General features: G+C 53.1%; 1 protein-coding gene across 3 annotated transcripts; it reads left to right on the top strand.

Moving 5' to 3' along the window:
* The first annotated feature begins 3,818 nt into the window (after nucleotides 1-3,818).
* Nucleotides 3,819-20,233, top strand: ITIH4 (inter-alpha-trypsin inhibitor heavy chain 4). 3 transcript variants are annotated; one of them, XM_066244758.1, is made up of 23 exons: nucleotides 3,819-3,975; nucleotides 5,107-5,267; nucleotides 7,797-7,901; nucleotides 8,045-8,207; nucleotides 8,346-8,456; nucleotides 8,921-9,049; nucleotides 9,670-9,786; nucleotides 10,055-10,223; nucleotides 10,299-10,424; nucleotides 10,588-10,769; nucleotides 10,866-11,051; nucleotides 13,225-13,364; nucleotides 13,619-13,773; nucleotides 14,051-14,077; nucleotides 14,265-14,321; nucleotides 14,915-15,034; nucleotides 15,558-15,608; nucleotides 15,833-15,859; nucleotides 15,946-16,062; nucleotides 17,091-17,265; nucleotides 19,234-19,388; nucleotides 19,522-19,618; nucleotides 20,040-20,233. In XM_066244758.1, the coding sequence occupies exons 1-23, from the start codon at nucleotides 3,886-3,888 to the stop codon at nucleotides 20,107-20,109; spliced, it is 2,730 nt and encodes a 909-aa protein (XP_066100855.1). In that variant the 5' UTR covers nucleotides 3,819-3,885; the 3' UTR covers nucleotides 20,110-20,233. The 3 variants fall into 3 exon arrangements, with proteins under 3 accessions (XP_066100855.1, XP_066100854.1, XP_066100856.1); XM_066244757.1 differs by having other exon boundaries at nucleotides 19,234-19,618; XM_066244759.1 differs by lacking the exon at nucleotides 14,265-14,321 and having other exon boundaries at nucleotides 19,234-19,618.
* The last annotated feature ends 630 nt before the right edge of the window (nucleotides 20,234-20,863 follow it).

Here is a 20,863-nt window from a genome sequence, read left to right as displayed (position 1 = left end):
TTTGGAGGGTGTTGGTTGGTCACTGGCTATGGTCCCTAAGTGCAGACGATGGGTGGCAGGGTGGGGTGTGGGACATATTCTGTATCCTTCATGTTTTTTGGGAGGGTCCTAGAGGATAATGAAGTGCTATTACGGCCACTGCTACATACTAGAAAGAGCTTTGAATATGGAGATCTGGTGCTGACCTGTGGGACTTGAAACCATCTCTTCTCTTCTGAGGCTCAGTCTCCCTTGTATATGACAAAAGAGTTGAACTGGAGCCTATTGCATAAAACAGACCACAGTGACACTGCTCAGAGTGAAGTGGGTTGGGCCATGGAGCTCCCCCTTCTTCCCCAGAAGCCACTGCGATGCTTCTAAGGACCCAAAGGCTCTGCAGGAGCCAGGGACCTCACAGGCTCCTCCCCCTGCACCCTCGTTATACTGCCTCCTTGCTATCTTGCATCCCTCAAACACAAAGCCATGTCAAGGCTTCTGTGGCCAGTGGCAGTCTGCTTCCTGAGCTGCTCCCCCTCTCCTAAACTCAGGGTCATCTGCCCCCTTGCCATTCCCACAGTTCTGCCTCAGCCATGGGAACACCAGGTTCTGGGCTCCTTTCCTCCTCAGGCCTCAATATGTGCATGGAGTTCAGATTCAAGGGACTACAGAGCAAGACCACTGACAGTCCAGGGCTGGATTTACAGGGCCTGGGTTTGCAGTGCCTGGCTCAGGGCTGTTTCTGCAGGGAAGCCTTGCCTGTCCCCTGGGCAGGTGGAGCTGGCTGCTGGGATTCTTTCCCACATTCCTCACCTCCTTATATAGTGGTTCCCAGGCTGGGCCTGTGTTCTGAACCCCAAGGGAGCAGACCTTCTGTGGGGACGGGGCCTGAGCCTGCTCACTGGGCTCCTTGGGGAGGCTCTTTCCCCAGATTGCTGAAGGGGTATGCCCCCTGTGTAATCCCAATCATATCAGAGCCAAAGGGCAAGCAGTGTAGCTACACACAGAGATGCGGCTTCTGGCCATATCAGAAGAAAGGGGAACTTGTATTGCAGCCACAGACAGCTCCAAAGTCCATGTTGCCCTTCCTTCAGGTCCAAGGCAGGGCTAATGCAGGAGACCCCTTCCCAGCTCTCTGCTGGCCAATCATTGCCCAGGATCCTGAGTAGGCCTCCAAGATGACTGCCCTTCCCCCAGAGCTAGTGTCACAGGTCCTTCCCCAGCCCAGGATTGGCACCTGGCCACCCTTTTCATAGGCATCTTTACCCAATCTGTGGCCACTGATTTGGGAGCTGGGCTTTCCCAGAGCCACCAGAGACACAAGCACCAAGTGCTTCTGGATCCCGTATTATTTATTCACTTCATTACTATTTGTTTCAAAAGCATTTCAGCTTTATTAAAGGAGAATTGAACAAAGTTGTCTGTAATCCTACCCCAGGTTCTGGGACCACCCTCCCATGGGTTTGGGTTCATGACGAGGGCACTGCCTTGATGTGCTGAGGGTCAGCAGTCTCCCCTTTCTCACTCAAGCCTTGATTCATGGACTCCCTTGGCATGACTGAGCTCCATGTAGGCCACCTGAGTGTGCACACCACCACGATGAGTCACCGCCTTCAGGAGCTGTCCTTTCTCTTCTGTTCCACACTTTCCTCTCAGTAAATTCCCCTGAGGAGGCCTCTGGGCCACAAGGTGTGGGCATCTTTATGGCTTTTGGTTTGTATTGCCAAACTTTTCATTGGGGGCCTTTACTGGAGTTGAACCGAGACCCGTGGCTAAATTAATGGGGCCTGAACAGCAACCTGGAACCCCAGGAGAGAGGTCTCCTGGGCCAGATTTTCTCTCCCCAGAAATAAGACGGATCCATCCTGCCTTGGTCCCAACATTTCTTCCCCCACTCAGACACCCCAAGAGGAGATCAGTGCTTTTAGGGCCCCACTGCCAGTCACGCTGACCTGGCCTGCAGCCTCCTTCCTCCCGGAAGCTGCTCCCAGCCCTCTTCCAGGCATCCATCTGTTTCCCCCAGGCTGAGCTTATGGAGAGTGGACTGGTTTGTTGTTGTTTTCCCAGCCCGAAGGAGCTTGTTAATAGACTGGTGTGACAGGTAGTGCTGACCTGGGAAGGTCCTAGATCTTTCCAAAGGGGCACCAGTACCCAGCTCCCTCCTGAGCTTGCCTTTTCTCAGTACAGCAGGTCCTTAAATAACATCATTTCATTCAACCTCTTTTGGTTATAGTGGTTCTTTGTTTGTTTGTTTTTAAATTCACTGAAAGGAGGGAAGACAGAAACAGACTCCCACATGTGCCCTGACTGGGATCCACCAGCAAGCCCGCTAGGGGGTGATGCTCTGCCCATCTGGTGCGTTGCTCCATTGTTCAACAACTGAGCTCTTCTTAGCACCTGAGGAGGAGGCCATGGGGCCATTCTCGATGTCTAAGGCCAACTTGCTCCAATCGAGCTATTATTGTTGCAGGAAGGGAAGAGAGAGAGAGAAGCAAGAGGGAGAAAGGGCGGAGAAGCAGATGGGTGCTTCTCCTGAGTGCCCTGACAGGGAATCGAACATCCACACGCTGGGTCGACGCTCTACCACTGAGCAAACTAACCAGGGTCAGTTATAATATTGATGAGAAAAAAATTTGATTCCTGGGTGAGGCCACCATGTGGAGTTTACAAGTTCTCCCCATGTCTTCATGGGTTTTTTTTTCATGTCCTTCAGTTCCCCCCTATCCCAAAGATGCGCACATGAGGTGAACTGGTGTGTCAACATTGTCTCAGTTTAGTGTGCATGTGGGTGAGTGCGACCTTCAATTGGAAGAGTGTCTTGTCCAAGTTGGGGTCCCACCTTATACCTGGGCTGCTGGCAGAGGCTTGGCCACCCGCAACCCTGAGCTAGAATAAGCAAGTTGGAAAAGTGGCCCTGGCTGGTTGGCTCAGTGGTAGAGTGTCGGCCTGGCGTGCAGGAGTCCCGGGTTCAATTCCTGGCCAGGGCACACAGGAGAGGCGCCCATCTGCTTCTCTGCCCCTCCCCTTCTCCTTCCTCTCTGTCTCTCTCTTCCCCTCCCACAGCCAAGGCTCCATTGGAGCAAAGTTGACCCAGGTGCTGAGGATGGCTCTATGGCCTCTGCCTCAGGTGCTAGAATGGCTCTGGTTGCAACAGAGCAACGGCCCAGATGGGCAGAGCATCGCCCCCTGGTGGGCATGCCAGGTGGACCCCGGTCGGGCACATGCGCGAGTCTGTCTGACTGCCTCCCCATTTTCAACTTCAGGGAAAAAAAAAAAAAAGGAAAAGCATGATCTTACTTGTCTTTATTAATCTTTCTTAAATATAAGTATAGTTCACATTTATTTCAATGTTTAATATGGGAAATGTCTTGTTGTTTTTTTTAAGAAAGAGAGAAAATGGGGGTGGGGGTGTAGGAGCAGGAAGCATCAACTCAATAGTAATTGCTTCTTGTATGTGCCTTGACCAGGCAAGCTCAGGGTTTTGAACCAGTGACCTCAGCATTCCAGGTTGATGCTCCATCCACTGTGCCACCACAGGTCAGGTTAGAAGTGTTTGAATTTTTATTTAAAAGTTTGGTAATGTTTTTGTGACCATAAATATGCCATAGTAACTGAACTCATTTATATCAATTAGCCTCAGGTAAAATATACATCATTTTACTTAATGTTGCAGTTTCCAAGAACCTATCGATGATGACATCGAGGACTTACTGTACATGTTCCTGTATCTAGCCAAGATCCACAGGACACTGGCAGTTTGCCTTCTTATCTGAGCCACTGCAAGTTTTGGCTTGTAGATCCCAATTTCCCAGAACCCGCCCACACAGGGGCGGGGCAGCAAGCCAGTTACTAATTCATTCCCTACTTTCTCTCAAATCCAGAAGCAGCCTGCCAGGCATTGGAGCCAAAATGAAGACCCCAGCTCCTGCTCATGCCTGTGGTGTCATGCTGGTTCTGCTCTCGCTGCTGGCTGTCCTCCAGATCACCCCTGCCCAAAAGGTAGCAGGTGCCACGGGCACCCGAATGTGGCTGGTGCGAGCTGGTGAATGAGTAGAGGAGAGCCTGTGTATGTGTGAGCATATAAGTACAAGTGAGCGTGGTCCAGCCTGGATGCCAAGAAATGGTGCTGACTGTCCACCAGGCACAGCCCTGAGGGCTTTATGGACACTTTCCCATTTGATAGAAGGGTGATCTTACTCACATGTTAGGAACTGATGTTGAGCAAGTTGCCCCTGGAGGCCAGTAGTGGGTGGGATGGGTGGGAGTGGGCTTTGTGAGTCCAGGTCTACCTCCCTCTGCCTGAATGACCTCAAGGAAGTTAAGCTTCTTCTATCTCACTTCCCTGTTTGTAGGTTTGCTGTGGAGATGAAATTTATAACACTATAAAGTGCTTAGTGCAGTGCCTGGCACAGAGCAGACACTCACATGGATATACAAGCTACTTGGTCACCTCTGTGCTAAGCTGTGTGTGCAGGTGAACAGAGCTAGTGTGTACACAAGTGTGCTGTATGCAGGCAGGCAGGAGTTGTGTAGAGCTCCTTGTGTGTGCACATGGGAACTTTACACCTGAGTTGAAGAGCATATGCCTGGGGCAGTGACCCATGGGCCTAGGCAGGGCACCTGGGGAGGGTCCCTGGCTGCAGAGAAAGGGGGCAAAGAAGAGGGCTCCCTGATCTCAGAGACTGGACCAGATTCTCCTGGCTCCTGTAGGCCCCTGGTGGGAGACTGGCAGGAGCTGTTTTCTCCAATTTCCATGGAGGCCAAGGTCACCAGAAATCAAAGAACTTGTTTGCTGCCCTTTTGGTGGGCAGAGCTAAGCCTAAGCTTCCTGATCCCACCAGGGCCAAGATAAGGAAGAATTCCCTCTCAGACCCCCTGCATGGTGAGAAAGGGGTCCCTGCCTGTGGCACTATAAGGTGGGAAATGAAGCATACAGCTGCCTCTTAGTTGAGAAGAAGGTTCTCACATGAAATGCTTCCCAAGGTTTAGCCTGAGGCCTGGTCAGTCACTCAGCCGGGGTTGGGGGCCAGGGCTTGGTTTGAGACCAAGGTCAGGGCCCACTCTGAAAGAGTGTTGCCCAAGCTGGGTGGGCGTTGAAACAGTCTCACCCCTCCTCCTTCACTGGTCCAGAATGTCATCGACATCTACAGCCTCAATGTGGACTCCAAGGTTTCATCCCGATTTGCCCACACGGTCGTCACCAGCAGAGTGGTCAATAGAGCTGACACTATGCAGGAGGCTGTCTTCCAGATGGAGTTGCCCAAGAAAGCCTTCATCACCAACTTCTCTATGTAGGTGCCTTCCTGCTCACCTCCTTGCCCCCCCTCCCCTCCCCAGCACTGCCACCCCATCCCCATGTCCCTCAGGAAGAAAAGGACCTTTTCCTGATGTGAGGTACGTGCATTCCACCTGTAGGCAATATAGGGAACCAGAGGCTTTACCCAGGAACTCTGCATTCTTAGAGATGTTTCCACCTCTCCCTCATCCACTCCCGTAATCTCTCCACGTCTCAATCTATCCCTCCATCCATTATTCCATCTGTCCCTCCATCCCTTCATCGATCCTTTCCTTCATCATCCCTTTATCCAGCTATCCATTCCTAAGTGCCGCCCAGGTGTCTGGTGGAGAACCACAGCAGTTTTTGTCTTTGAGGCATACTGAGGTCAGGCCCAGGCAGGAGGGTATCACCAAAAGGGAGATTCCAGCTCAGAAGACAGAAAACTTCCTAACTCCTGGACTGCCCCACAGTGGAGCGATGCCTTGAGGTGGGGGACCTCCTTGTCACTGGAATTTCTAAGCCAGGCTAGTCCCCCTACCCCTAACTGGGTTACCATAGAAAGGGGATTTCTGCTGTGGGTCAGAGACATACTGGGAGGTCCCCAGGGTTTCTGTGGACTCTGTGAGCTAATGATGATCCTTACCTTGTCCTCTACTGCCCTCCCCCATCCTCCCCAACTGTTTTGCAATGTTTGCTAAATACAAGAGAACTCTGTCCCTTTCCCCAAAGGAGAGGCAGTGAGGACAGGCCAGAGAGAGGCTGAACCCTGAAACTCATGGAGGGTAATAGTGAAGCAGAGAATGAGCGTACCTTAGACAGGGTCCCCAGTGTACCCTGGGACCTCTGAGAAACTGCAGCAGGGCTGGATCCCTGTGGTTGGCTCCTCCCTTTCCCATCAGAGCCAGGGCCCATGCTGCCCAGCTCACAGCATGAGCTTCACAGCCTGCACCCAGCCCCCTACATGGGTGCAAAGGCCACCAGATTGCAAAGATCCAGGCCCAATGCATATGCTGAGAGCCCAGCACTTGCGTCCCTTTCTGGGCCCAGATCCTGTTGCTGCCTGAGATAGGGAATTGGGGGGCAGGGTATCCTGCTCCCTGGCCTGGCTGGGACCCCAAGCAGACATTTGGGAAGAGGAGCCCTGCGGCCCATGCACCAACCCCATCCCTAGCCCAGAGTTAAATTATGACCGGGAAGGTCAGGGTGGTGGGAAGGAGGAACACTCCACCCTGAAGTCCTGGCTGCCCCTTCCCACCTCCCTCTGCACACTCCCTCCCTTTCACAACACGCCCAAGTGGAACAGGCTTATTTGCCTGCCCTGTCCCTACTCACCCAACAAAGAGGCTCTAGGGCAGCCCTTTTCCTCCAACAGCCCAAAGCAGTTCTCTCAGTCTCAAAGAGAGGCCACTAGGATTGTGTCCACACCCTTGGGAGTCCAGTCCAACACTTGTGCAAAGCCACCTTGTCTGCAGCGTACCCTGCCCTGAGCTGCTGGGCAGAGGGTTCAGCGCCGTCAGCCTTGTGTCTCCCACTGGCCTGGGAGCCTGGCATCTCCCTGCTCCTCAGTCTGCCGTGGACACAGGGCTGGGTGCAAAGACAGCTCAGAAAACTCTCCCTGGTGGCTGACCTGTTCCTCTGGGAACAGTCTATGACAGCGGTTCTCAACCTGTGGGTCGCGACCCTGGCGGGGGTCGAACGACCAAAACACAGGGGTTTCCAAAACATCGGAAACCGATGGCTTTAGGCGACCCCTGTGTTTTGGTTGTTTGACCCCCGCCGGGGTCGCGACCCACAGGTTGAGAACCGCTGGTCTATGAGGTGGAGGGGCAATTGGAATGTGGGGCCAGACTGGAGGGAAGAAGAGAGGCCAGGACTTAGCTCAGTCCTGCCTACTCTGCTACCTCCCTCCCCTGTTCATTTAGTAGAAGGAATATTTACTTACACTCTGCATGCCTCAGGGTAGATGGAGACCTGGCATACCTGGCAGAGGCCCTCTGCCCTTACCCAGGTTCCTACAGTCTTGTACACAGTAGGTGCGTAATAAACAGGTGGGGTCAGGTAATGGTAGGAGTTACTCTATCAAGAGGCACGCCAAGCCTGACCAGGCGGTGGTGCAGTGGATAGGGCGTCGGACTGGGATGCAGAGGACCTGAGTTCGAGACCCCGAGGTCGCCAACTTGAGCGTGGGCTCATCTGGTTTGAGCAAAAAGCCCACCAGCTTGGACCCAAGGTCGCTGGCTTGAGCAAGGGGTTACTTGGTCTGCTGAAGGCCCGCGATCAAGGCACATATGAGAAAGCAATCAATGAACAACTAAGGTGTTGCAACGGTGCAACGAAAAACTAATGATTGATGCTTCTCATCTCTCTCCGTTCCTGTCTGTCTATCCCTTTCTCTGACTCTCTCTCTGTCTCTGTAAAAAATAAATTAATTAATTAAAAAAAAAAAAAGGTATGCCAAGCCCCAGAGAGGCTCTCTGGAGGAGGTGGGATTGGAATGGGCCGCCCCACCAGGCTCTCAGCAATACCTGCCCTCTTGCTCCAGGATCATTGATGGTGTGACCTACCCAGGGAACATCAAGGAGAAGGATGCAGCTCAGGAACAGTACAGTGCAGCTGTGGCCAGAGGAGAGAGTGCTGGCCTCGTCAAGTGAGCCCAAGGGGTGGCAGGGGACTGTAGTGGGGGAGGAGGCTGAAGCATCCCCTCCCTTTAGCCCTTTAGCCCTGTTCCTGCATCCAGTGTCCATACCCCATCTGGTCTGGAGGGGCAGACCTGATGCCCTCCTCCCCCAGGGCAACTGGGAGAAAGATGGAGCAGTTTCAAGTATCGGTCAGTGTAGCTCCTGCTGCCAAGGTCACCTTCGAGCTGGTGTATGAGGAGTTGCTGAAGCGGCATCTAGGAGCATATGAGCTGCTGCTGAAAGTCCGGCCCCAGCAGCTAGTCAAGCATCTGCAGGTACCTGGTACTGCCTCCTCCTGAGAACCCTCCTAGATGACAGCTACGCTGCTGAGGGTGGCCCCTCTTCCTTCTCTGTTTCCTATGAGGCCCAGCCCTGGCTCCTAAGTAACCCAGTGACACACTTCTTGCTTCTAGATGGATATTCACATCTTCGAGCCTCAGGGAATCAATTTTCTGGAGACAGAGAGCACCTTCATGACCAACAAACTGGCAAATGCCCTCACCACCTCACAGAACGAGACTAAGGTGGGCCTGCCACAGTGGGTGGGCAGGGGTACCAAGGGACCTGTCTTCAGGCCAGCCTTACGAGCCTGAATTTCCAGAGAGAGGACAATTGGGCAGAATCTCTAAGCTAAGCAGACTTCTAGAGTCTCCGTGTCTATGCTGACATGTAGCAGATGGGGAGAGGACTGTGGGTGCTGGTTTGAACACCGAGATCAGGGGACAGGAGTTTGGAGAGGTGACTGCTATAGGGTCCCGGGACCAGGGGGACAGGAGGAGATAGCTGAGTTGTACACATCCTGAGCCCAGCCTATGCACAACTCTAGGAGCAGGGGCCGCATGCTCACACCCCATCTGCCGTACTGAGCCGGTCTATATGACAGTGCAGCCTGAGAGGAAGTCCTGCAACTCTCACTTCAGACCGGGTGAGGGGTGTTGTTGGTATGGCCTTGCTGCTCCTCTCAACTTCAACCTAGTCATTTCTCCAGGCTCACATCCGATTCAAGCCAACGCTCTCCCAGCAACAGAATTCTCCAGAGCAACAGGACACAGTCGTGAATGGCGACTTCATTGTCCGCTATGATGTGAACCGGACACTCTCTGGAGGTTCCATTCAGGTGTGTAGGCTCCAGGGAAGAGCAGAGTCACCAGGAAACCCATCCATCCTCAAGAGCCTGGGCGTTCTAGAAGAAAAGGCAAAAAAACTGCTCCTGCTTATCAGTGTGCACCAAGGGCAACACAGACACAAAACAAGCAGTTTAGTTGTGCTGACCCTGAAAGAATTTCCTTTCAGAGGCAAAAACATTTCATCTCTGCTAAAGAACTGCCCCGTAGGGTTTCTCTTATAACCTTGGCCGCCAGGAGGCTCACAGATCAGTTTTATGCTCAGTTACAATAGTGTCTTTTACAGAAGTTTTGGTATCATTGTGCTTTTCCTTTATTCTTTTGATGGGCCTTGTTATTGGAGTCTTCATTCTTTTGATGGAGCATAAACTGTTTCAAATATGCAAATCAGAGGTAGAGTAGAGGTCGAGTTCTAGTGGACCATGCACGAGCAGGGAAGTCTTCAGCAAGAGAGTAACTAGACTGAGTCCTAAAGGGTGGTGAGGACTTGGGAAGGAGCTGAAATAAAGAGAGCATGGAGACCCAAGGATTTGGGGTGAGGAAGCTGGGTGGGGGCAGGGCAGGGCAGGACTACAGCTCTCATCTCCTGAGGTGCATCTCACTCTGGTCACAGATTGAGAATGGCTACTTCGTACACTATTTTGCCCCCACGGGTCTGCCCACGATACCCAAGAATGTGATCTTTGTCATTGACAAGAGCGGTTCCATGGATGGCAAGAAAATCCAGCAGGTGGGTCACCTGGGCCAGGGTGGTGCCCTAAAAACTCTCAGATGCCTCATACCATCATCTCTGGTCTAAGAGACAGACCCTCCCTCCTCCACCTTCCTGGGTTGGGGGCTCTTAGGGGTAAGATTGGTCAGAGTATGGGCTGGTCCTGCCCCTAGAGCATTCTCCATGTCCCCCCTCCAGGGGTGGGCCTAGGGGTGCAGCTCAACGGCACATGAACCCCAGGGAGGCCCCACTGAGATACCCACCTGTCTTTTGTTCCCCTGACCAGACCCGGGAAGCCCTAATCAAGATCCTGGATGACCTGAGCCCCAAAGATCAGTTCAACCTCATCAGCTTCAGCAATGAAGCAACCCAGTGGAAGCCATCGCTGGTGCCAGCTTCCACCAAGAATGTGGAGGAGGCCAAGAGCTACGCTGCCAGAATCCACGCCCAGGGAGGTGAGTGCCACTGCAGCCCGACAGGGTGACACTGAGCCCCACCTGGGAGCCATCCTGAGAGTGTGTGCCCCTCAGGGACCAATATCAATGACGCAATGCTGATGGCCGTGCAGCTGCTGGAGAAAGCCAACCGGGAGGAGCTGCTGCTCTCAGGGAGCGTCTCCCTCCTCCTCCTCCTCACTGATGGTGACCCCACTGTGGGTGAGGGCACTACCCCAGAGGGAGCAGCTGGGGCTCCATCCTGGCTTGCTGTGGGATCTGGGGAAGGGAGGGGGTCCCTGAGGCCCCTCTGACTCTGAGATTCCAAAAATATCCCTTGGGCAAATCATTGTTTTCTCACCCCATCCCAAACCACTGGGTCCAGGGGAGATTAGCCCCATGAGAATCCAGAAGAACGTGAAGGATGCCATAAATGGCAAGTACAGCCTCTTCTGCCTGGGCTTCGGCTTTGATGTGAGCTACACCTTCCTGGAGAAGCTGGCCCTGGAGAATGGTGGCCTTGCTCGGCGCATCTATGAGGACTCAGACTCCGCCCTGCAGCTTCAGGTGCCAGCCTGTCCCTGGGAACAGCATGAGTGAAGCCTGGCTCATAAAGGTGGGCAGACCCTGCCCAGCCCTTGTGACACTCCCTCCACCCTGCAGGACTTCTACCTGGAGGTGGCCAACCCATTGCTGACAAAGGTGGCCTTCGAGTACCCAAGCAACACGGTTGAGGAGGTCACTCAGGACAACTTCCAGCTGCTCTTCGAGGGCTCTGAGCTGGTGGTGTCCGGGAAGCTCCAAGACCAGAACCCTGATGTGCTCTCAGCCACAGTCACCGGGCAGCTGGTGAGTGTGGTCAGCCATCCTGGAGGGGAAGGGCAACTGGAGCAGGCATTCAGAGGGTTTGGATTCGAACCTCAGCCCTGCCAGACTCTAGCTGACTGACCTTAAGCAAGTTACAAAGGGCTTCCTGCCACTTGCGGATGACATCAGTCCCCCTGCACAGGCTGGCGGTGGAGCTTCAATGAGGTAACACTGTGACTCCCTGAGAGCACCGTGCTTTCAGCACCTGGTAGGCGCTCCGTAGTCAGTCTGCGCTGCTGCCGCGCCTGAGGCACTGGGCGCTGGGCCTCCCCGCCCAGCCTCACGCCAGACCTCTGAGGTTGCAGTGAGGCAGGGAGGGCTGCTCCCACTTACAGAGGAGCAGACTGAGGTCCAACTTTCCCTGGGTCCCACTGCAGCCAGGTCAAGAGCCAGGCTCACCACATGGTGCCATGTCCTGGCCGTGTCCTTCCTGCCTCTGTGGTACAGGGGCCCTCTCATTCCACAGAGAGAACTGAGCACTTGCTCTACTCCAGATCCTTCTACAGGCCCTAGGGATACTGCCCTCATGAGAGAGACAGTATGGGTAAATCACACAAACAAGGACCAGCAGCCTAGGTTATCCTTGAGAGGATAAACCCAGGACATGAGAGAGCTGCACAGGAGCCTCAACCTGGCCTGGGGATCAGGGAGGGCTTCCTGGAGGAGACTCAGCTGAGACGATGGCATGAGTAGAAGGTGACAGAGGCCAGATGGTGGAGTGATGGAGAAATGTTTCAGGTTTGCATGGCAGGTGGGCAGGATATTTGGGGTTAATAGTGGGTGGGCAAGGCAGGCGGGCATGGTGGGCCCAGGACCAGGTCTCAGAAGAAGTAGCCAAGTGTCATGATGTGCAGTGCATCCTGGCTGGCTTCAAACCCCTCTGCCACCTCCAGCAGGGAAGGCCTGGGGAGTCACCTGATCTCCTTGTGCCTGGTTTCCTCCTGTGTAAAAATGAGAATCAGTCGCCTTACCCACACTGTAAGACTGCTATGGAGATTAACTTAACTTCTGCCCCAGAGTAAACATTTCATACATGTTAGCAGCTCATAGTAGCCTGGAGGCCGAGAGTTCCCCAAGTGCGGAATCCCAGGTGACTCAGGGGAGTTTATAAACATGTCTTTGTTTTAGTAATTATGTATTTATTTTAATGTGTCTTCTGAAAAATATAATTCAGACCCCAGACCTAAGATTTCACAGGTACCATTCCTTAGGACAAGGCCAAGTGAAGAGTGTTAGTCTGTTTAAAGTTCATTTAAGGAAAACCCATCAAACAAATAACTGTATGTGCGGACAGGACAACACTTGTGCAGGAGGCCTGCAGGTGACGGAAGTCTGGGAGGCCCAGCTGCGGTGAGAGAGGAGGGTAGTCCCATCAGCAGGGACAGGACCTGAGCCATATTATAACAGCCTTCAGCTGCTGTGGGTGTTGTGACAAGAGAGGGCTGGGGTTCCCCTGCCCTCAGACCCCATTTCCCAGGCTGCTGTCCAGGTCAGTCTGAGACCAGAAGGCCCCACCCTGGGGAAGCAAGCAGCAATCCACCCAGAACTTGGGCACATGCCTTGATGTTGCCACTGCACAGTGCCCGGTCCCAGCAGAGGGCACCAGCTTGGTCAAGGGGACAGCTTTTTGGGGTAGATGGGACCCCAAACCCTATCAGGTGCATGACACCTGTTTCTGATCCCAACACTGCCACTGACTGCTGGGAAAGACACCTCCCTCTCTGTCCCCAGAATTCTCCATCTTTGGGCTGAGGGTGGGCTGTGCCTGGGAACCTTTCTGCCCTAAACCACACTTGCCGCTGTTTCTGCACTGGCCTGAGGTTGTGTCCCATCCTAACTTTCCTTCTCCTCAAAAGCTCCAGCTGATCTGAGCTCCTGGCTCAGCACCTGCCATGTTGCACCTGCAATAGTTTCTACCTTTTCTCCCCACCTCCTTCTTCTCATCCTTGAGGGTTCTGTGGCTGAGCCCCTCATACCTGTAAACTCCCTCCCTGTTCCCCACTCTAAGGAAATGCGGTCCTCACAGCCAATGTGAGACCTGCCCCAGCTCTACCCAGGTTTCTCATGGAAGTGCTTGGAAGCGCTTGGAAGCGCCACGCCAGGTGTGGGCGTCAGGCCCTCACTGCTCCTGTCCTAGCTGCGCCCCTCTTTCCAGCTCATGCAGAACGTCACCTTCCAAATGGAGTCCAGGGTGGCGGAGCAGGAGGAGGAATTTCGGAGCCCCAAGTACATCTTCCATGGCTTCATGGAGAGACTCTGGGCATACCTGACCATTCAGCAACTGCTGGAGAAAATGTGAGTGGCCCTTACCCCCGAGGGCCCACTGGGGTGGCCACACATGGCTTCAGAGCCTCCCCTAGTTCTTCATGGGTGGGGTGGCACAATTGGCATGGGGCTTCACCAAGGCAAGGAGAGAGGGGGTCATGGTGTTGTGTCTGCACCCCAGACTCTCCCAGCAATAACCAGTCCCCCCTCCAAGGGTTTGGAAGGGAGGGAGACTCAAACTAGGCATCCAGGGACCTGATGAGTCTTATGCTCTTAACTTGCAGGGTTTCTGCATCAGATGCTGATAAGCAGGCTTTTGAGACCCAAGCTTTGGGCTTGTCGCTCAACTACAGCTTTGTCACCCCTCTCACTTCCATGGTGGTCACCAAACCTGAAGGCCAAGAACAGTCTCAAGTTGCTGAGAAGCCCGTAGAAAATGGTGGGTGTGACAGTGGGCTCCAAGCCTCTCCTCAAGTCCTTCCCCCCATCCCGACCAAGACCTTAACCTGCCACACAGACTCCCAGGATCCCCACGAGATGCATCTCATTTCACTGAGGAGGAAATCGAGGCCAGGTCCCCCAGTACCCCCACCCCCACCAAGTTCACTGCACCTATGTAGTGCTGGGCTTGGGAAGCAAGACTAAACTTAAGCACTTCAAATTTATCAAAACCACCCAAACAGTATCTCTCTCTCTTCTCTTTTTGTTTTATCCAGAAAACAGACACAGGAGTATTCCCCCAGGTAAGGGCTTAATAGCCTCAAAAGCTGGTCTGGGTGACAGTTAGCTGATACAGGTCCTAGGATACCGGTCCCACAAGGGGCATCATCTGCCCAAGCATGGTGGTGCATTCAGATATTGCCTATCCTGAACAATAGGGGCACAGTCCCCGTCCAGCTGGTTGCATACCCAGATCTCTCCAATTCCCAGGTCATGCTGTCTTCAGAGTTCATACCAAGGGAGGCCAAGGGCCCAGACTACATAAAGGTAGCAGAGGAGAGGGAGGGGGGAGGGAGCAATCTCTGAACCTTGACTCTGACCACTGGGCTCTGCCCTGGTTGTGTGAGAGTGACTTTCTTGGCTCTTCTGGCTGGTGGCAGGGCTGGGACTCAAGTTCAGGTGCATCTGATTAGGAAGTACCTTCTCTCCTTAAACAAAAGAAGCCTCACAAAACAAGGTAGTTTGGGGAGCACTACATTGGGGTGGCTGATATCCCAGTGGGGAGGGTTTCAAAAAGAGTCTATTTTTACAGCTTTGAATTTCTCCTGGCTATAGGGAGAGAGGCTCTCGGAGTGGTTGGTTTAGGAAGGGTGCCATCTGCCCTCTCTACATCCCTCTCTGAAGTGGTTGTGAGGACCCATGACACTGACTGAGAGAAGACTGCAGTAGTCAACTTTTTTTTTTAGATTTTATTTATTTATTTTTAGGGGGGGGAGAGGAGGGAGGAGCAGGAAGCATCAACTCCCATATGTGCCTTGACCAGACAAGCCCAGGGTTTCGAATCTGCGACCTCAGCGTTCCAGGTTGATGCTTTATCCACTGCGCCACCACAGGTTAGGCACTTATCAACCTTTCTAAAGCTAGATTTCCTGGGATGCTACATAGCTTCTCATCGAGACAAGGACTACCTGGATCTCTTCATCCTCATCATTATTCATCCTTCGATTTGACCTCAGGCCCAGTTCTAGCAAGCATGCCAGGTAAGACACTTCCTGACTTCAGAAGGCCTCATTTTCTCAAGGTATTGATTAAACCTGCCTGTAGAGCAGGATGAGAGAAAGCCCCATGCACAGGGCTGGGCACAGACCAGAGAGAGTTGCTGTGGAGCATGACACTGAATAGCATGTCCTTTATTTTCACTGCATCAGATTTATTACACTCTGGAGGCTGCCTCAGAATGGAACCTTCTACAAAAGGAAGGCTTCCTCTCTTCCTAAAAGCATTAGTGGTCTCATGAGCTGTTTCTGATCTCCAAATCTGGACTCAGACATAGCCACAAAGCCAGGCTGGACCCTGTCTCCGTAGTGTTTTTCCTAATAGTGTGCTCTTCTGTTTGAAAACCTCTTTGTGAAGGTTCTCCTAGCTTGGCTATGTGGGGCAAGGGCCATGAACTGGCGCTTGGTGGGTGGCAGGTAGCAATGATGGTTGGAGGGCAGGCTGGTTGCTCTGAATCCTGACTGCCTTCTCCCTTTCTGTTCCTGTCTGATCCTGTGCTGACACCAGCCCTTCCAGGTCTCGATGAAGAGTTTCATGAAATGGATTTAGCATTGAAAGGTAGTCCCCAGACCAGAGTCCCTAAAGTAGACTATGGCCCTGTAGCAGGAAGAACCTGGGTGGGAGAGCCCCAGGGATCTCTGCAAACCTGGTACATGGGTTTCTCAATGTTGAAGTGAAGAAGGAATTCTGGCCTCACCCATCTCCTCCTCTATCCTTCAACTCCCCCTGCCTCCAGCTCCCCAGGAAAGGGATACCTAAACCCAGACTTTTTCTTCTTTCAGAAATAACCCAAACAGCCCTACCACCAGGTGAGTTGCCAGCCCCCTCCACCTCCCTCCCCAGTCCTGCCCCCAGCTTGTTCTCCCTGCCCCAGGAACCTCATCTGCTGTCCCAGCCCCTATCCAGGCTCCCTCCGCCATCCTGCCACTGCCTGGGCAGAGCGTGGACCGGCTCTGTGTGGATATCAAGCACTCTCAGGGGCCAATGAACCTGCTCTCAGACCCTGACCAAGGTGAGACCCAGGCCAGTCATCCACCCAGAGAAACCCACACTCAACCTCAACTTACCATCCTGGAGACAACACTGGGATACCGACCCAAGGAAGCCAATTGCCCCGTGTGGGCCTGTCCCAGGTCATGGCATGGTCACAACCCTGAGCACCAACCCTTGCACTTATATATCTACCCCACAGACCTTTCACTGGGCACCCCATATGCAGATATGGGTGGCCTGGTGCTTCAGAGTGACCAGATGTATGCTTGCCCCCCACCCCCCAGCATGGCCATACTTCAGTGGTAGAGAGAGAGAGACCTGGGTGAAGATAAGCACAGTGGCCTATAGTCAGTGCCCAGAGCGACCTAGAGTCCATCTCAAGAGGAGGCAAGGCTTTTTGAGGGTCAGGGGAGGTTACATAGATTCACACAGGAATGACGAGGCCTTGGCAGCCAAGTGGGGGTTCACATGGCAGAGAAAAGAGGTTGGCAGAAGCTCAGAGCCCTGAAAGACAGTAGTGGGACTGTAGAGAGTGTGGAAGGGGCAAAACAGTAGAAGGAGGGAGGTGTGCTGAGCAGACCTCCTCAACCCCCAGGAGGGTCTTCCCGGTGGAGCTCAGGTGTCAAGTCAAACATGGGGATGTGCAGTGCTCAGGATGCTCACACACACAGTCTCCCCCTTCCACAGGCCAGGCCCCAAGTCTGTTTGCTCCCTGAGGATGGTGACCACTGATTTCCCATCTCACTCTTGGCCATGACACCCAGGAGAGGGCCAGGCACATTACAGGGGCTTTATAAACGTTAATTGACTTCAGACAAAATCTCCTTTCTCAGAGGGCTCATCTGAAGGTGGCCATCACTGAGAATCTGGGGCCTTCCAACCAAAGTCAAATGAAGCCAAGGGATGAAGGGGAAATTGTGGAAACCAGGCTCCAGTGTGAGGGAGTGCTGGGGAAAGGGCACTGAGGTGATGAAGGACAGTTCTAGGGAACATAACCAGTGAGAGCTGGGGCCATAGCTCTCACCTCTCTGTTCCCGGCTCTCTCAGGGGTTGAGGTAACTGGCCACTATAAAAGGAATAAGGCCCAGTTCTCATGGATCAAGGTGACCTTCAAGAAACCGCAGCTGCAGGTCCACGTGTCCCCTAAACAAGTGGTAGTGACTCGGGACCGAAGAAGCTCTGCGTATAAGTGGAAGGAAACGCTGTTTTCGGTGATGCCAGGGTAAGCCTCAGGCTGGGTACCAGCAGTGACCTCTCAGGCCACATTAACTGGTGACAGCACTGAGAGGTGGCTGAGGCCACGGGCTTGGGGATGGAGTGGTTGGGCTGGGCATGAGTCCTCTGCTGTGGGCTGCACTCACAGGTTGGGCAGAGTGCAGAGAGCCCTGAACCATACCCCTTCTGCTCTGGAAGGCACCAAGGGGTTGTTCCCGGGACCTGGCTGTCCTAACACCTAACCAAGGTCACTCTCCCATGCAGGGGACAGTGTGGTTTAGAGCTAGCTCTGCTGCTAATCCTGCATGACCTCGGCAGGCCTCTTAGACCCTTTTAGCCTCAGTTTCCTCAGTCATAACTGGGGAGGATCACCTCATGCCTGAGTTAGGTGCTAAGTGGAGACCTAATCAGAGAATGTGGCTGGGGAGCACTGGGCGTGCTGGAGGGCAGCTGTCTCCATGGAGAGGTAACGATGGAAGTGGAAGGCACTGTCCACTGGTGGAGGTTATAAATGTTATTCTTAGCATACTATTGAAGCTCTGATGAAGAGGAACATGTCCATCTGGCATCAGACATCAGGGAGCTGGTGGGTGATGGAGGTGGACAGTGGCCTCTTCTGGGTGGGGCTGCCTCACTGTAGAGCCTTACAGAGGCAGCTCTCTGGCTCTGGAAGTCATGAGGGGTCGGGAGAGAGTCTGAGGCCCTGGTCCCAGCCTGTGCTGAGCACAGAGAGCCCTATCTGTTCCCTCTTAACTGAGCCCTTCAGCAGAGACTGGTTTCCACTTGTCCATAAGTGAACACCTAGCAAATCTGAGGGGCTCACCTGAAAATCTCCCCATCTCACACAAGATTTAAAAGTTTCTTGTTATCTGATAAACACACAAGGCGTTTCCCTGCCTCAGACATACACACCAGAAGATAGAATAAAGAATTCTTGGCCCTGGCTGGTTGGCTCAGTGGTAGAGCATCGGCCTGGCGTGCAGGAGTCCCAGGTTCGATTCCCAGCCAGGGCACACAGGAGAAGTGCCCATCTGCTTCTTCACCTCTCCCCCTCTCCTTCCTCTCTGTCTCTCTCTTCCCCTTCCGCAGCCAAGGCTCCACTGGAGCAAGGTTGGCCCCGGCGCTGAGGATGGCTCCATGGCCTCTGCCTCAGGCTCTAGAATGGCTCTGGTCCCAGCAGAGCAACGCCCCAGATGGGCAGAGCATCGCCCCCTGGTGGGCATGCCGGGTGGATCCTGGTCGGGCACATGCTGGAGTCTATTTGACTGCCTCCCCGTTTCCAACTTAAGAAAAATACAAAAAAAAAAAAAAAAGCATACTTATCAATTGTGGTGACAGAGAGTGCACACACTTTCCCGAGCAACAGAAGATGCATGTGAAGAAAAACAGACCACGCCTACATTGAATTATGTCAAGACAGTACAAAGTTAGTTAAGTCCATTTAAAATAACCTCAGCATAACAGCAGGGTCTTACTCAACCACTTGAAGGAGCCTAACATTCAAAAGAACATCAAAAAGGCAAAATTTTCAAAGATTATTTTAAGTAAAAAAAGAAGGGGATAGAATGAGAAGAGACGTCCTTCTAGACATTTAAGCATACAGTTAACCACTGATCATCAAAAGAAAGTCGCACTAGCCATAAAAACAAGAGGGACAGAGTAAATGAGTCAGATACCCCCTGATTCGTATGAAATGAATTCACAAGAAACCAAATCTAAGACAACCAGAGGGAAATGAACCGTTATTTTGTCTTATAAATGTTGGAATCACCAGATATTACTAAATTCACTTTGGTCCTAGTTAACTCATGAGGAAACTAAGCTCAGAATATTTAATGAACTTTCTACCCAAGACCACCAAAGGCATTCCTGAGGACAAGAGGGCAGCCTCTGCCCATAGCCACCCCAACTGCCAGGGCCCCCTGCAGGTGTCTTCATGCCTATCTTCCTCAAAGGAGGCTGGGTTTCCCCACAGCCTCATCATGACCATGGACAAGGCAGGGCTCCTGCTGCTCAGCAGCCCAGACAAAGTGACCATCGGCTTGCTATACTGGGACGGCCCCGAGCCGGGGATTCGGCTCCTTCTGCAGGACACTGACCGCTTCTCCAGCCATGTTGGCGGGACCCTTGGTATGCTGCCCATGTCCCTGGCTCAGGGTATCCTCAAAACCACCTCTGCCTGGGAACAGGCAGTGACCATACCTCTGTGTGTCTCCCTGTCTCCTTGTCTTTATCCCTCACTGACCCACCCTTTGTCTCTCAGGCCAGTTTTACCAGGATGTTCTCTGGGAGCCCTCAGCAGCAGCAGATGACAGCAAGCGAACACTGAAGGTCCAGGGGCACGACCACCCTGCCACCAGGTGACTCCGCAAACAGACCAGGGGTAGGGACTGGGAGGCGGAGAGCTGTCTCTGTGGGCCTCCACTCCGTCGTTGCCTGGGAACCAGTGACAGGTGACAGCTTGATGCCACAGACGTGTCTGACTCCGCAGTCAGTGACCCCCACAAGGGACAGTCAACTTAGACCCACAGAGAACACACCAGTCAGAGGTCACTAGGGTGAGTTGGGGGCAGTAGGAAACTCGCTGAACTCTCAGTGCCCTGCACCCTGGGCACCATACACAGCTGGGTTCCCTTGGGTAACCAGGCTTTGTTGGCCTGTGCTGCAGGGAATTCTTAGGGGCCCTGAAACTCCACCCTCCATGTTCCTGTCCCCAGCTCACTCCCTCTCTTCCCACCACACCTGAGATTTGCTAATTGTCTGTCTGTTCATCCATCCTAGAGAAACCAAGCTGGATTACCAAGAAGGGGCCCCGGGAACAGAGACTTCCTGCTGGTCTGTGGAACTATAGTCCTGATGGGAGGAGTGTAACCCCCGTGCCACCCCACTGTTCGCAGATGGCTGTGTCCTGTGACAGGGCCCCATGTGATGGAAAAGGGAGTTCTGCTTATTACAAATAAAGGAAGGTGATGTAAGCCCAGGGGCGTCTCTGGTTCCATCCAGCCAAATCCCAGGACTGCAGAAGTGCATCCTGAACATTCAGCATTTTGTAACATTAGAATCTTCTACTGTTGGCCTCTCAAAGGCCTGTGGCCAGTAGTCCCATGAAGAGCTTTCAGTCCAGCCCCTTCATTTTACAAGGTGGGAAACTAAGATTCAGAGAGATTAAACCACCCATTTAAAATGTCACACCAGCTCCAAGCCTGGGCCAAGGGCAGAACATTCCCTGGGAGCAGAGGTTCAGTCTCAGATCATGAAAACCAGTTTTAACTCTGCTCAAGGACAGTATGAACCAAGTAGAAGTTTTCAGCAAGCTTTCAGCGCCCTTCCCAATGGGATTTATACAGCATGCTTGTGCTCAGGAACAGGCCTGTAAAGAGGTCAGCACTGGAAGACAGAGGACACAGTGATGAGGCCCCGGTCTTAAGAGGGAAGCATCAGTTCCCAAGAGCCTCTAGTCCCATGGCCATGACCCAAGCCCCCAACTCTAAATCCTTCCCTACCCATGCCTCAGGGTCAGCTCTCCATGGATTCCACTCAATTCCTGCATAGGCAAAGCTCACTTTTAAAAAAAGACATTTTGAGCCTGACTGGTGCTGGCGCAA

Source organism: Saccopteryx bilineata, chromosome 10 (assembly GCF_036850765.1).
Source record: "Saccopteryx bilineata isolate mSacBil1 chromosome 10, mSacBil1_pri_phased_curated, whole genome shotgun sequence".
In the NCBI taxonomy this organism is placed as follows: Eukaryota; Metazoa; Chordata; class Mammalia; order Chiroptera; family Emballonuridae; genus Saccopteryx; species Saccopteryx bilineata.
Note: the sequence above shows the minus strand (reverse complement) of the source record. Positions and strands in the feature narration are given on the sequence as shown.

What these genes read in the sequence shown, in the direction of transcription:
- ITIH4 (XM_066244757.1), top strand. Translation starts at nt 3,886, where the DNA reads ATGAAGACCCCAGCTCCTGCTCATGCCTGTGGTGTCATGCTGGTTCTG. An exon ending in AGATCACCCCTGCCCAAAAG is followed by an intron (nt 3,976 to 5,106) that starts GTAGCAGGTGCC and finishes TCACTGGTCCAG; the next exon opens with AATGTCATCGACATCTACAG. An exon ending in CCTCACAGAACGAGACTAAG is followed by an intron (nt 8,457 to 8,920) that starts GTGGGCCTGCCA and finishes TCATTTCTCCAG; the next exon opens with GCTCACATCCGATTCAAGCC.